Source organism: Microplitis mediator, chromosome 9 (genome assembly GCF_029852145.1).
Source record: "Microplitis mediator isolate UGA2020A chromosome 9, iyMicMedi2.1, whole genome shotgun sequence".
In the NCBI taxonomy this organism is placed as follows: Eukaryota; Metazoa; Arthropoda; class Insecta; order Hymenoptera; family Braconidae; genus Microplitis; species Microplitis mediator.
Window position 1 is genome coordinate 20,954,894 of NC_079977.1, and position 14,253 is coordinate 20,969,146.

At 32.6% G+C, this 14,253-nt stretch overlaps 2 protein-coding genes across 2 annotated transcripts in view; one reads left to right on the forward strand and one right to left on the reverse strand.

Annotated features, from left to right (window-relative positions):
• Position 1: 1 nt before the first annotated feature.
• LOC130674136 (protein unc-93 homolog A) lies at positions 2–12,552 on the reverse strand. The gene is made up of 6 exons (XM_057479400.1): positions 12,006–12,552; positions 6,791–7,244; positions 5,116–5,797; positions 4,341–4,880; positions 3,052–3,189; positions 2–2,980 (listed from the first exon to the last, which is right to left on the reverse strand). The coding sequence occupies exons 2-6, from the start codon at positions 6,983–6,985 to the stop codon at positions 2,751–2,753; spliced, it is 1,785 nt and encodes a 594-aa protein (XP_057335383.1). The 5' UTR covers positions 6,986–7,244; positions 12,006–12,552; the 3' UTR covers positions 2–2,750.
• LOC130674137 (putative metabolite transport protein HI_1104) overlaps positions 8,489–14,253 on the forward strand; it is a 25,362-nt gene continuing 19,597 nt past the window's right edge. Inside the window, exon 1 of the mRNA XM_057479402.1 lies at positions 8,489–8,604. The gene's annotated coding sequence lies outside the window, so the exon portion shown is untranslated. The remainder of the gene's footprint in view (positions 8,605–14,253) is intronic.

Genomic DNA, 14,253 nt, shown 5'->3' on the forward strand with positions numbered 1-14,253 from the left:
ACTACCAACAGACTTTTATTATTACAATTAACGATCACTTAATTACAATACTCAATAATAAATAATAATTATCATTATTATTATTAATAATTATTTGCGCTTAAGAATTTTCTCACGTTTTCGAACCTTATAATCGAAATAACTCTTCAGATATTAGAAACAGCGAAAAAATAGCTGAGACCTTTTTTGTAGAGCACAAAATTTCCTACAAATAATGTCTCATATAACTTTTCGATATCTCTAATTTTTAATGAGATATTTAATTTTATAGATAAAAAAACCATTGCCTTCGCCCTGGTATTTATTTTACGAATTCTTGTTTCGGGAATAACTCGTTGGTTATTCGAGTTACGTAAAATATGTATGAATACTTTTTTGTAGAGCACAAAATTTCCTACAAATTTTGTTTCGACAAAATTTTTTTTTGGTCAATAGCTTAGGAGTTACGAAAGATTGACCGAGAAAATTTAGGTTAGAAAATTTCGATTACCGGTTTTTTGAGAGAAATTTTGAATTAAAGTCGATGTGGCTCCTTGAATTTTGAAAATTGAGCTTTTTTGAAGAGGAAACTTTGATAGGAAACTTTATTAGCTAAAAAAAAGTATTGAAGGCTTTCTGTCGTAACTCTGATAGGTAATGAGTTATGTGAAGAGAAGTTAAAAAAAATTGGATTGAGATTCTGATATGTTTATAATTTTACTCCATTTTTGTTTATCACTATTTTTTTTTAGTAGGCAGTGTCTAAAGCTTTGAAAAAAAAGTCGATGATGGTTTTATATGGCTCGAAATTGTGGAATTTTTAGAAATTTTTGTGAGTTAATTCTATTTTAATTGAGAACTTTTTTTTTGGTTACAAAATTTTATTTTTACATTTTATATATAAATTTTACGAGTAACAATTATTTTTTTTTGATTTTTTATTAAATTCAAAATTTCAATTTTATAAAAAAAACAAATTTTATTTTTTTTTTTTATTAAAAAATTATATTAGAAAAATAATATACAAATTTACACTGTAGTTCCATCTAGCTCGAGTTCTAAAACACTGGGGACTTATAAGAATAATTTGAAACCTAAATCGATAGATCGATTTATATCGATTGATGAAATATGAGTATTTGTAGGTTTTTAGTATTAACGAGTCATTTTTTACAAAATTTAGAAAAAAATATCGAAATATATCGAATCGATCGATTGATCGATTTATCGACGGCCAACGATATATCGATTCTGACCTAACATCGATACCAAAATAAAAGTTTTGTTTCTCCCGTTGAAAATTTACTTATTCGAATTATATCGAACCAATCGATAATCGATTTATCGAATCTAGTCGACTTCGATTTAAAAGAGACGAAAATTTAATGTTTTATCTAAATTACAAAAATTATGAAAAAAAAGTTCTTAAATCAATATACATCGAAATGTATCGATTCAATCGATACATTGATTTATCGAATTAAAACGATATCGATTTATAAATTACACTTATTTCTTTTTTCGTCTCATTAAAATTAATTGTGAAAAAAATTGATATATTGATATCAATCGATATGTATTACACTAATCGATAATCGATTCATCAAATAATCGATATTAATTCATGAAATTTATTTATTTTATTTTGCCTCAATTACAACAGTTTAGAAGAAAAATTAATAAATCGAAATATATCGAACTAATCGATTTATCAAACTAATCGATTCATCGAACTAATCGATTCATCGAACTAATCAATTATTTATTCATCGAACTGATCGATAATCGATTCATCGAATCTAATCGATATCGATTCATAAGTAATATTAATTTTTTATCATCTCATTTAAAAAAACTTCGAAAGACAAATCGACAAATATCAAACTAATCGATAATCGATTTATCGAACTTATCGATAATCGATTCATCAAACTAATCGGTAATTGATTCATCGAGCTACTCGATAATCGATCCATCGAACTCATCAATAATCGATTCATCGAACGAATCAGTAATCGATTCATCAAACTAATCGGTAATTGATTCACCGAGCTATTCGATAATCGATTTATCGAACTAATCGATAATCGATTCATCAAATCTTATCGATATAAAAATGATAAAAAATTTTTTTTCGTCTCTATCTCTAGAAAATTAACCAATTAATTAATCGACCAGAATTGTGATATATCGAACCGATCGATAATTGAAATATCGATCAATCGATCTGATAGATTTTCTAATTATTCAATTGATTGAGGTGACCTTATCGACGCAGCAGACTGGTCGGTCAATTCTCCAACGGAATTACGTGAATAACTAACAGAAATATTACCCGCAGCGTCCGCTGAATTTTTTTTAATCGAATTCTGATTGAAACTCGTCAAAGACAAATTATTATCATTATTGTTATTAAAATTACCAATAATAGCAACGTTGCTGCTAAAGCTACGTCTTGCCGAGCAACGGCGTGAGGACGTAGCTGAAGCAACTGAGGGTAATTGACGGTGGCGACTTATTGACGCAGTTGAGGAAAGTGAGGAAGAGCCAACTGCTGCATTACCGGCAGCGGATATCAACGAGCTAGACGGAACAAATCTCTCTCATTCACCGTGTGAGAGTTTACGTCTGTCAATAATTAACTTATCACTGGAACCACGTTGCTGAGTATGATGTTGGTGCTGATGATGATGATGGAGATGATGATGCTCGACGGTAGATATTCCTTGGCTACCAGCGACAGCAGATACCGCTGATGATCCCGACGCTAGTCAAGATGACGACGAAGTCACCAGACACTTTCCGCGCCTGGAAAGCCGTAGCTCGAGCCAGATGTAAGGGACCACTGCCAGGATGAGCATTGTGCCGAGACCAAGGACTCTAAGCCTCGTGCAAACTACTCCGTGAAGACCTAGAGCCAAGAAAAGGCCCAGGTACTTCCAGAATGTTGAGGTCGATAAGGGAGCTTGCCACGTTGACGGGTACAGGCCAAGTAGCAGTGCTGCACAATGGTAAGTATCGAATTAATAGTCGAGGGAATGAGGTTAGAAAGGAAGGAGATCAGTCGCTTACTGAGAATTAGAGTCTCCCAGATGGCGTTGCAGACTCCCCAGGCGGCTGATATGACGTTGAAGAGTGCTGGGTCATCACCTGCAGGTCGCCATGTTACTAGGGCTAGTAGTAAGCATGCGTGAAAGGCAAATCCAACTGCTGGAATTTTTTTTCATAAATTTAGTTTCTTAAATCGAGATCGATATATCGAATCGATATAGATACATCAACTCGATATGTCGATATATCGATACATCGAATCGATATGTCGATATATCGATACATCGAATCCATATGTCGATATATCGATACATCGAATCGATATGTCGATATATCGATACATCGAACCAATATGTTGACATATATCAAATCGGTATAAATATATCGATACATCGGATCGTTATAAATATATCGATATATCGAATGGTCATGAATATATCGATCTATCGAATTGTCATAAATATATCGATATATCGAATTCTGATCAACATATCGATATGTTTTAGCCATGTAGATATAAATCGCATTAATTCCATGATTTCGGATCTTTATGAATACATCGATATATCGAATCGTTTTAAATATATCGATATATCGAATTGTGATCAATATATCGATATATTGTAACCATCTTGATATATCGCATTGATTCGATGATGTCGTATCGTTATGAATACATCGATATATCGAATCGTTATAAATCTATCGATATAACAAATAGTGATCAATATATCGATATATTTTAGCAATCTTGATATATCGCATTGATCCCATGATTTCGAATTGTTATTAATACATCGATATATCGACTTGGTAATCCAGTCAATGTATTGAATCGATATGTCGAATCAATGTAAATATTTCAATATATCGAATCGTTATGAATATATCGATATGTCAAACGATGTAAAAATATAGAGTATCTAAATCGATCTCCGAACTGGCGTAAATAAATCGAATTATCGGAATATATCGATATTCAGAATCAATAATCGAATCATGCACAAGATCGCTATATGGAATCGATTTTAATGTATCGATTTATTGAAACAGTATAAATATATTAAGCCGATAGAAATATTCTGAATCGATCTAAACATATATCGATATATCGAATTGATAATCGAGTCAATAGACTAAATCGATATCTCGAATGTAAATTTATCGACTCGTTAAAGCGATTTATCGAATTAATATAGACGTATCGATCCATCGGAGTACTGGAATATATCGATATAAATACATCAATTCATAAATCGATATATCGAATCGTGATAAAAATTCAAATTACCTAATTTTCTTTAACTTACCAACAACAAAATACCGGCGAATATGCCGCATTAACATCGAGAGAGTTACTCCAGCTACTGCTTGTAACAATGCAAAAGTTAAAAAACTCAGTGTTACTGGACCAGCTCCATCTAGCGCACAAACAACGTACGCCTCTGTAAAGTCACTAAAAATGAATCCCTGCTCCAAACCAATAAACAGAGTCAACGGAGCTGCTAACTGTAACTTAGGATCCTGGAAGCTCTGTTTTATCAACTGGAAGTACTGACGCGCCGTCTGCTGCTGGTACTGCTGGTCCGATTGGTTCCGTGGTTCTTTGAGCCGTGAGTCAAGAAACGCACACGAGATCCCAAATGCCAGGACCCCAAGTCCTAAGAAGACACTCAGTATTATTTTAGCCGTGTCTACTGCCATCGTCGGTAAAAGAAGAGTTTCATTATGGAAATACGTTTCCTGAGGGCAATATTCAGCACCACAAGTGGTTCCGACGTCTTCAGGGTCATCTGGGCCCATAGGTATGGGATTTATTATTTTTATTATCGTTGCCGCAACAAGACAGCCTGCAACCATAAAATTATTAGTTAACAACCGTCGATACATCTGAAGTTTCTGGCAGTCTGTGGCCCAGAAGTTACCCACCACCGATACATCAGAAATTACCGGCCGCCGGTACATCAGCAGTTACCGACTGTCAGTACATCAGAAGTTACCGACTGCCAGTACATCAGAAGTTACCGACCGTCGGTATTTTTTTTACAGTGGTTGATTTTTGTTGTTTTTCGAATTCCTACTTACCGATAGCAAGTCCAACATCTTCCGCGAGTTTCATAACGCGATTGAGCCTGCGCAGTAAACATTCACGTCTGGTATCATCGGGATCTTCTGGGTCGGTACAGTAGATAACACTCAAATTATTGGCGCAATTGTTGACATGTGAAGTTCGTGACAACAATGAGGGACTCAATGTGATGCCGAACAATGCGTAGCTCGGTAATAAGACATACCACTTTGGATACAAATGTGTAATTATAAAAATTATCGTAATTAAATGACTCAAACATATGACAATATTAGTCCCTAATTTTTGTATAATTACAGTCGATAATAGAGAAGTTAAAGTTGCTACGGCGTACAAAAGTGCTAATAAAATGGGCCCTAGATGTGAATTGAAAGCACCGAGGCCAGCTTGGAGTGGCAGGAGGGGCAACGTCGCTGCGGATATTGTCATGTGTCCAAGAAAGAGGGCAGCACAGTGCCGGATCACTACTTTGCGAGGTGGGCGCGGGAGTATGTTGCAACCAGCGTAGCCGGTACTGAAGACTCCGCCGGACGCTGAGGGCGTGCCTGCGCGGACTGCTGCGATGAGGCGACGCACGGACGATGTACCGGCTGAGGAGGTCATTGACTCACGGCGACGGCACGACAGCGCTGAGGCACGGGCTGATCGACATGATATTGGTGAGTAAGTTGTCATATGCTAGAGTAAAAAAAAAATTTTTTAATTTTTTATACCGATTCGATATATCGCATTTTGGATCGATATATCAAAACAGGTATTCGATATGTATAAAGTTCTAAATCAATATATAGTACTATGAATTAAAGATATCGAAATCGAATTTTAAGTTCGATATATCGAACTCGATGTTCGATATTTTGAAGTGTTTTCTCGATATATCGAAATCGCAAAATGAACTTTCAAAATTTTTTAATAAATAAATTTAAGATCGAATAGATAAATCGATACTTGTATTCGATATATCGAAATGTTGAGTTGAGATAGTAAATCAGTAAATCGAGATATCGAATTAGTAAATCGAGATATCGAATTAGTAAATCGAAATATCGAACTATTGAATCGAGATACCAATCTATTAAATTGAGATATCGACTCAGTGCATCGAAATATCAGATCACTTTTTCGAGATATCGACTCAGTAAATCGAGATATCGAATTATTGGATCGAAATATCGCATTATTGAATCGAACTATCAAACTAGTCGTTCGAGATATCGAGCTGTTGAGTCGAGATATCAAATCACTTATTCGAGATATCGATTTAGCGAATCGAGATATCAAATCACTTATTCGAGATATCGACTTAGTAAATCGAGATATCAAATTAATAGATCGAGATATCGAAGTATTGGATCGAAATATCGCATTATCACATCGAACTATCGAACTAGTCGTTCGAGATATCGAGCTGTAGAATCAAAATATCGACAAAGTGAATCGATGTATCAAATCACTTATTCGAGATATCGACTCAGTAAATCGAGATATCGAATTAATAGATCAAGACATCGAACTATTGAATCGAAATATCGCATCATTGAATCGAATTATCAAACTAGTCGTTCGAGATATCGAACTATTGAATCGAGATATCGAGTTATTAAATCGAGATATCGAAGTGTATATTCGATATATATCGATTTCTCTGAAAAAAATTTTGATTAAAAATACCTCTAACATTGCGTCATTGTCCCACAAAGTATGATGATGGCCGCTGCTCTTAACCCTGCGATTCGTCTGCGCAAGTGGTGGCGGCTGAGCCGGTAATTTAACTGGCCCAAACCCGCCAATCGGCCCCGTCCGATGCACGATAGGGTTCTGGAGTTTGTCTCGCGACAACTCGTGCAAGTTCGGAAGTGACCCCATCTTGTTTTCCTGTACTTTGTAACCCGACCAGCAGTTCCGTCAAATTCTAATATAATTTCCCGTTTATTTTCCGACGGTTTTATATTTTTTTTCCAATAAAAGACTCCGGTTTTATCAGTCTTTGGTAATCATCTTGACAGTATGGATGTTCATTGGTCCATTAAATATTTATTTGCTTATATACATAATTTATGTATAAATATTCTCTTCTTCCGCTTTTTGGCTGAATATTTTTCTTGATATTTCATCACGTGCATTTCTACAACAAAAATATTAAACATTAGGAAAACAATTACAAATCTTGCAAATTTTTTTTAGTCTAGTCCCAAATCTTGGATTTATGGGTAATAAGTCAAAAGAGTGGGGTCCGACTAATCACGACCAAGGGCCAGCGGCGCAAGCGCAGGGAGTCCAAGACAGGGGTATAGGAGTGGGGGAAATATAAAGCAGCTCAGGTTCTACGGAGCTGCAGTTTCGCTGGAACTGAACTCCGACCAACTTAAGCAGACGAAGTTGGGCCTAATTTTGGGCCCTAATTCAAGGGTAAGTCTTTATACTTATCTTTATAAATTTATGGCATACATTTTTTTTGTTTATTGTACTTACTAAATACTAGTCGAAAAGAGGGGTAAGATGGGCCCACAAAGGGCATTCGAGTCCAAAAGGCCCATTTTGGCCTCTACAGTTCCAGTTTATTAATTGGGCCCATTTTGCCCGTGGGCCATGTTGCCCCTATTCGGGATTTTTGTCGTAAGATGGGCCCAAAATACATTAGTGCCCAAAAGGCCCATTTGATCCCTACAGTTCCAATTCATTAATTGGGCCCATTTGGTCCCCATTCGGGATTTTGTGGTAAGATGGGCCTAAAAAGACATTAGTGCTCAAAAGGCCCATTTTGACCCCTACGGTTCCAATTTATTAATTGGACCCATTTTGCTCGTGGGCTGTCTTGCCCCCATTCGGGATTTTTTTTGTCGTAAGATGGGCCCAAAAAAGACATTAGTGTCCAAAAGGCCCATTTAGATCCCTAGAGTTCCAATTTATTAATTGGGTCCATTTGGTCCCCATTCGGGATTTTGTGGTAAGATGGGCCTAAAAAGACATTAGTGTTCAAAAGGCCCATTTTGATCCCTACGGTTCCACTTTATTAATTGGGCCCATTTTGCTCGTGGGCCGTCTTGCCTTCATTCAGGATTTTTGTCACGGAATTGATAATTTATGAATTAAAGGCGAAAATTTGCGGTCAGTAATAAATATTTTTTATTTACTGTAGATGAGAACTTTTGAAACTGCGTAGTTTTTAACAGATTCAATTAAATGTTGAAATAAATTACTCCCGCGTCACATTATCATAAATTAGTCGTTATAAATGTCTATAAATAACAACAATAATAGTTGATTGATAGTTAATCGTTGTATTGAAATTCCTAGAATATTAAGCCAGGTAGTTTAGTCACGTGCTGCTGAAGGTGGCGGTGCGGTCCCTCAGAGTCGAATATTAGCGAGTTTGAGCTAGAGTTATGTGTAGTAGTGTTCGGGGCCCGGTGATTGGTACTTATATTTTTTTTAGGAATATTCGAAATTCTATGATCATTGGAAAATAGTATCGAAGTGAATCGGTGAGTCATCGCGCCATCTCGGGACGGAATTTTACTGTTATAATTACGGGGCAGTTTGTTAAGGCGAACTAGGGGGAGTAATTGTGGTATTTTTACAATACTCGTATAGTAAAAATTTGTAGATGGAATTTATAAGAATGTGCGAATAGTGTGCGGATCGAATTAAGTGGTTTAGGAATTCGAATATAGTCCAAATAATTAGAATAGTTGGAATGATTTGGATAGTAATTTAAATAAGCGGAATAGTTCGAATAATTATCTAAAAAGTTAGAATAATTTGAATAGTTCGAGTAATATGAATATTTCGAATAGTTCGAATAATTAAGATAGTCCGAATTTGTCGAAAAATTCGAATAATCGTAAAATTTCGAGTAGTTTGAATAATTCGAATAATCTAAATAGTTCGCATGATTCGAATAATTCAAATGGGTCGAATAATCTGATAAATTCCGATAGTTAGAATAGCAGGAATAATGTAAATAGTTCGGATGTCAAATAGTTCGAAAAATTCGAATAATCGAGGAAGTCTCAATAGTTCGAATAATTTACATAGTTCGAATAATCGGAAAAATCGCAACAATCAGAATAATTCGAATAACCGGAAAATTCGCAATAGGTCGAATAATTCACATGGTTTGAATAATTTGGATGGTTCCGAATACTTCAAATGGTTTCGAATATTTCGATGGGTTTGAACAATTCGAACGGTTCGAATAATTCGAATAGTTTCGAACAATTCGGATAGTTCGAATGGTTTCGAATAATTCGAATCGTTCCGAATAATTCAAATGGTTTCGAATATTTCGAATGGTTTGAACGATTCGAATGGTTCGAATAGTTTTGAACAATTCGAACGGTTCGAATAATTCGAATAGTTCGGATAATTTGGATGATTTCAAATAATTCGAATGGTTCCGAATATTTCGAATAGTTCATATAATTCGAATGGTTCGAATAGCTTGAATAATTAAAATAATTCGAATATTTTGGATAATTCAAATAGATATATTGTATACAATAATTCGACTACATATTTGAATAATTCGAAATTTTTTTCTCATTTATGATTGAGTATTAAAAATTTATAACAATAACTAAAATTTTTTTAATAATCCGAAAATTTAGGAATATTTCGACAATAGACAAATATTTCAAATTTTTCAAATTATCAAAAAATCTTCAATTTCGAACTATTCGATTCGACAGAAATCCCTCGTAAGAAAATTATATTTTTTTTTCAAACTTATAACATATATTCTTATGTCATATATTATATATTTACTCAAATATCTCCCATTACAGTCGTAAGTAATAAATTATGATTATGATTATTATTATTATTATTATTATTATTATTATTATTATTATTATTATTATTATTATAATTATAATTATTATTATTATTATTATTATTATAATTATTACATAAATCCATTGCGTGCATTTATATAAATTAACAAGTTAATTTATAAAATAAATAAAAAAAAAAATCGGAGGCACGTCAAATGAAAAAAATTCAAATTCAAATGATCAATATGTAAATTACAGTAACTGGTTAATCGCGATGTATGTTATAATTATACGAGATCACATAACAATTTAACAATATTCTGGAATATTAATATAACGAAATTCAAAAAAAATATAATAATAATATATGAGTAATAAGTAATATAATTAATAACCGTAATGATAGAGATAAGTGATGATGTCTAGTAATGTAATTCAATAATAATTTGCCTACATATTTTAATTATACATTTATATATTTATATATATGTCTATGTATGTATCTATATATATATATATATATATATATATAAGCACGGATGGAGATCTCAGTAGATAGATTCAATTGAATTATTAATAAATCTAGTGTTTTAATTATAAACTTCCTTGAAATCGAATAAATTTATGTCCTATAGTTCAAGGTCATATATTTCTATTTTTAATATATGAAAAAATTAATTGATTAATTAATAAATGATATTAATTAGGCGAATTATAAACTTTGGTAACTGGCTTATATGAGAGATATTTTGAGATTTATGGTGAATAGAGAGACTTTATGGAGTGGAAAAGTAATTTAGTGGGGTATTATTTTTGATTAAGTGGAAGTAAGTGTAAGATTGACTGCTGAGAAGTTACAGCGGGTTCAATAGCTTGGGAATTTATTTAAAATGTTCATTAAAAATATATGAGATTTTGTTCCGTAACTATTGAGTAGATTGTTTTTTCGAGAACCAATGGGGGGATTTAATTTTAGTCGCACTGAGCCCTCTGGTGGCCGATTATCTCCAAAATTTGATACCGAATCTGTCATTCGAAATAATTCATTTTATTTTACTGATAGAGGTTTTGGTTGTGATGAAGTGGAATTATCTACGAAAAGATATGAGATAAGTATATGTTGTATGTGGTCATTGGAAAGGTAATTGAATTATCTACAACTTTGGTCACTGTGATAATTTACGTAAATTAAATAGTTTTAGAGTTACGGCGGCACAAAAAATTTTACGTTTTTTATAATAAAAAATATTATCTTATTGAAACACTTCCAGCGGCGATAGCGAACAAACTATCAATCCCACACTATTCTTTATTGATACCAAACTTGTAGATAATTAAATAACCTTTTCATCGAGCACAATAAACATATACTTGGCTCATATATTTACTGATATATAGCCAATGAAAGTTAAAAACAAACTATTTTTCCCCGAAATTTCACTTATGGATCATTTTTAATTTATAAATTATTTGACCATCACGTGACCATACATTGCGTACACCCACGCGAATTCCCCTGGCTGTGGTCCGTTGAAAAATCCCTAAAATCCCTTGACAAACTTCAGCCATAACAATCTCGCAATTCTTTAAACTAAAAATATTTTAGAAACTCTTCGACCGGATGTCGCTTGAAAACTATCGATTCTAAAATATTTTTTCTCAGGACCAAAGTTGTAGATAATTAAATTTCCTTTTCCCTGACCTCCCACCATCAAATGATCAGTTCCCGACTCTCAAAATCTAAAATTCCCAAAAAAATGATTTTTCCTTCGGGCAATTTTCCATCCACAAATAAATTATCTCACGTCCTAATTAAAATACCTCAGAATTAATATCTATTGCCCATAAAATAAACTTGTTTAGAATTTTAGTTTCTTACAAAAATGAATTTAAATCCTCGCCTCGAAAGTTGCAGCCGCGAAAATCCTTCTTGTAAATAATTAAATTTCCATCACGTGATCATACACTCTATACACATATATATATATATATAATTTATGTATCACAATTATTCATGTCCCCATTCCTATTGCAAAAGTTCCACATGTCAATGAACACATAAACAAATAAAAAAATAGAAATTCTAAAAAAAACAAATAAAATTTTCTTACCTCATTTCGATTTCATAATTTATATCATCATTATTCCATATACATACACATACACATATATATCTACATATTTAAATATTACACACTCATATATATATATATATATATATATCTCATAAATTTCCACTTCAATTGCTCACATTTCACTTAATAATTAATTAATTAATTCAAAAATTACCAAAAAAACAAAAAAAATTTTCTTACGACGGCTAATTTATATATTTCTTATATTAATACATATACTTATTAATTAAATATAACAAAAAATTATTAATAGTTTCATTATACTGGACACTGGACACTTGACATCTGACATTTGACACCTGACACAACAAATGAGTATTTTAATTAATAAATTTAATTATTAATTGTTTGTATCGAAATTTTGATACTTTTTTCAAATGTATATGAGGTAAAAATAATTAATTGTTGTGATGATTGTTTTGTAGTGGAGATAATTAATTAATTAATAGTATATCGTATTTAGATAATGAATAAATATAAAAAACACGACATGAGAAGATGAGAGACAAGTGGAGACACGATGTTACAATCTCCCACTTCTTTATTTTCTCGGGTCGGTCGATAGTTACTGAGAGTGCGTATATAAAACACATATGTATTAATAAAACACGGGGTAAAATGGACGGTAGAGAGATTTTTTTGGTCGTCATGGGGAAATAATGGGATGTGGAGATTATAATGATGGGGAATTTGGGAATTTTCAAGTAATTATTGGAGATAATTAGATAGCTAGGGAGGTCGTTGGAAAGGAAATTTAGAGAGGTATAAGATTGGTAATGGGGTGAAATGGGCTGGGAGTGATAGGAAGGGAGATATGGAGGTTTTAAGGGAAAGGATCCGGGCAATAGGAAAATTTAAGGATTTTCGCGCTGCAACTTTCGAGGCGAGGATTTAAATTCATTTTTGTAAGATACTAAAATTCTAAACAAGTTTATTTTATGGGCAATAGATATTAATTCTGAGGTATTTTAATTAGGACGTGAGATAATTTATTTGTGGATGGAAAATTGCCCGAAGGAAAAATCATTTTTTTGGGAATTTTAGATTTTGAGAGTCGGGAACTGATCATTTGATTGTGGGAGGTCAGGGAAAAGGAAATTTAATTATCTACAACTTTGGTCCTGAGAAAAAATATTTTAGAATCGATAGTTTTTAAGCGACATCCGGTCGAAGAGTTTCGAAAATATTTTTAGTTTAAAGAATTGCGAGATTGTTATGGCTGAAGTTTATCAAGGGATTTTAGGGATTTTTCAAAGGACCACAGCCGGGGGAATTCGCGTGGGTGTATGCAATGTATGGTCACGTGATGGTCAAATAATTTATAAATTAAAAATGATCCATAAGTGAAATTTCGGGGAAAAATAGTTTGTTTTTAACTTTCATTGGCTATATATCAGCAAATATATGAGCCAAGTATATGTTTATTGTGCTCGATGGAAAGGTTATTTAATTATCTACAAGTTTGGTATCAATAAAGAATAGTGTGGGATTGATAGTTTGTTCGCTATCGCCGCTGGAAGTGTTTCAATAAAATAATATTTTTTATTATAAAAAACGTAAAATTTTTTTGTGCCGCTGTAACTCTAAAACTATTTAATTTACGTAAATTATCACAGTGACCAAAGTTGTAGATAATTCAATTACCTTTCCAATGACCACATACAACATATACTTATCTCATATATTTTCGAAAATATCTTTATTTTATTATAGAAACAACGTAAATCCAAAATTTTAATATTCTCTAAAGAATGAAAATTTCTTGTCTCAATTATTTAATCCAAGTAATTAATTTTTTTAAATATAAAAATTTCTTATATCAAAACTTATGATTAGCACAGAAATTTCTTCTTGAATTAAAAAAATTTATTTTAGTCAAGAATAATTTTCTTGATTCAAATGAAATCTTATTTTTTGTATATTTGTATGTACACTAGGCTGCGACATTTCGGAGCGACATTTTTTTTTAAGTGCATGTGGAAAAAAATCATAATTCAACACAACAAAAAAATTTTTGCGCAAGAAAAAAAATTGTATGTCGATTACAGACGCAGCTCATTAGAAATTCGATTTCCCATTTAAATAACGCGGGAAAATTTTTTTTTTAACTTTGAGTATTTTTAACTCGTTAACAAATCAATAGATCGAATAGACTAATACATATTTTTGTAGGAAATTGAACGCTCTGCAAAAAAGGTCTCTTATCATTTTTTGATAAATCCAT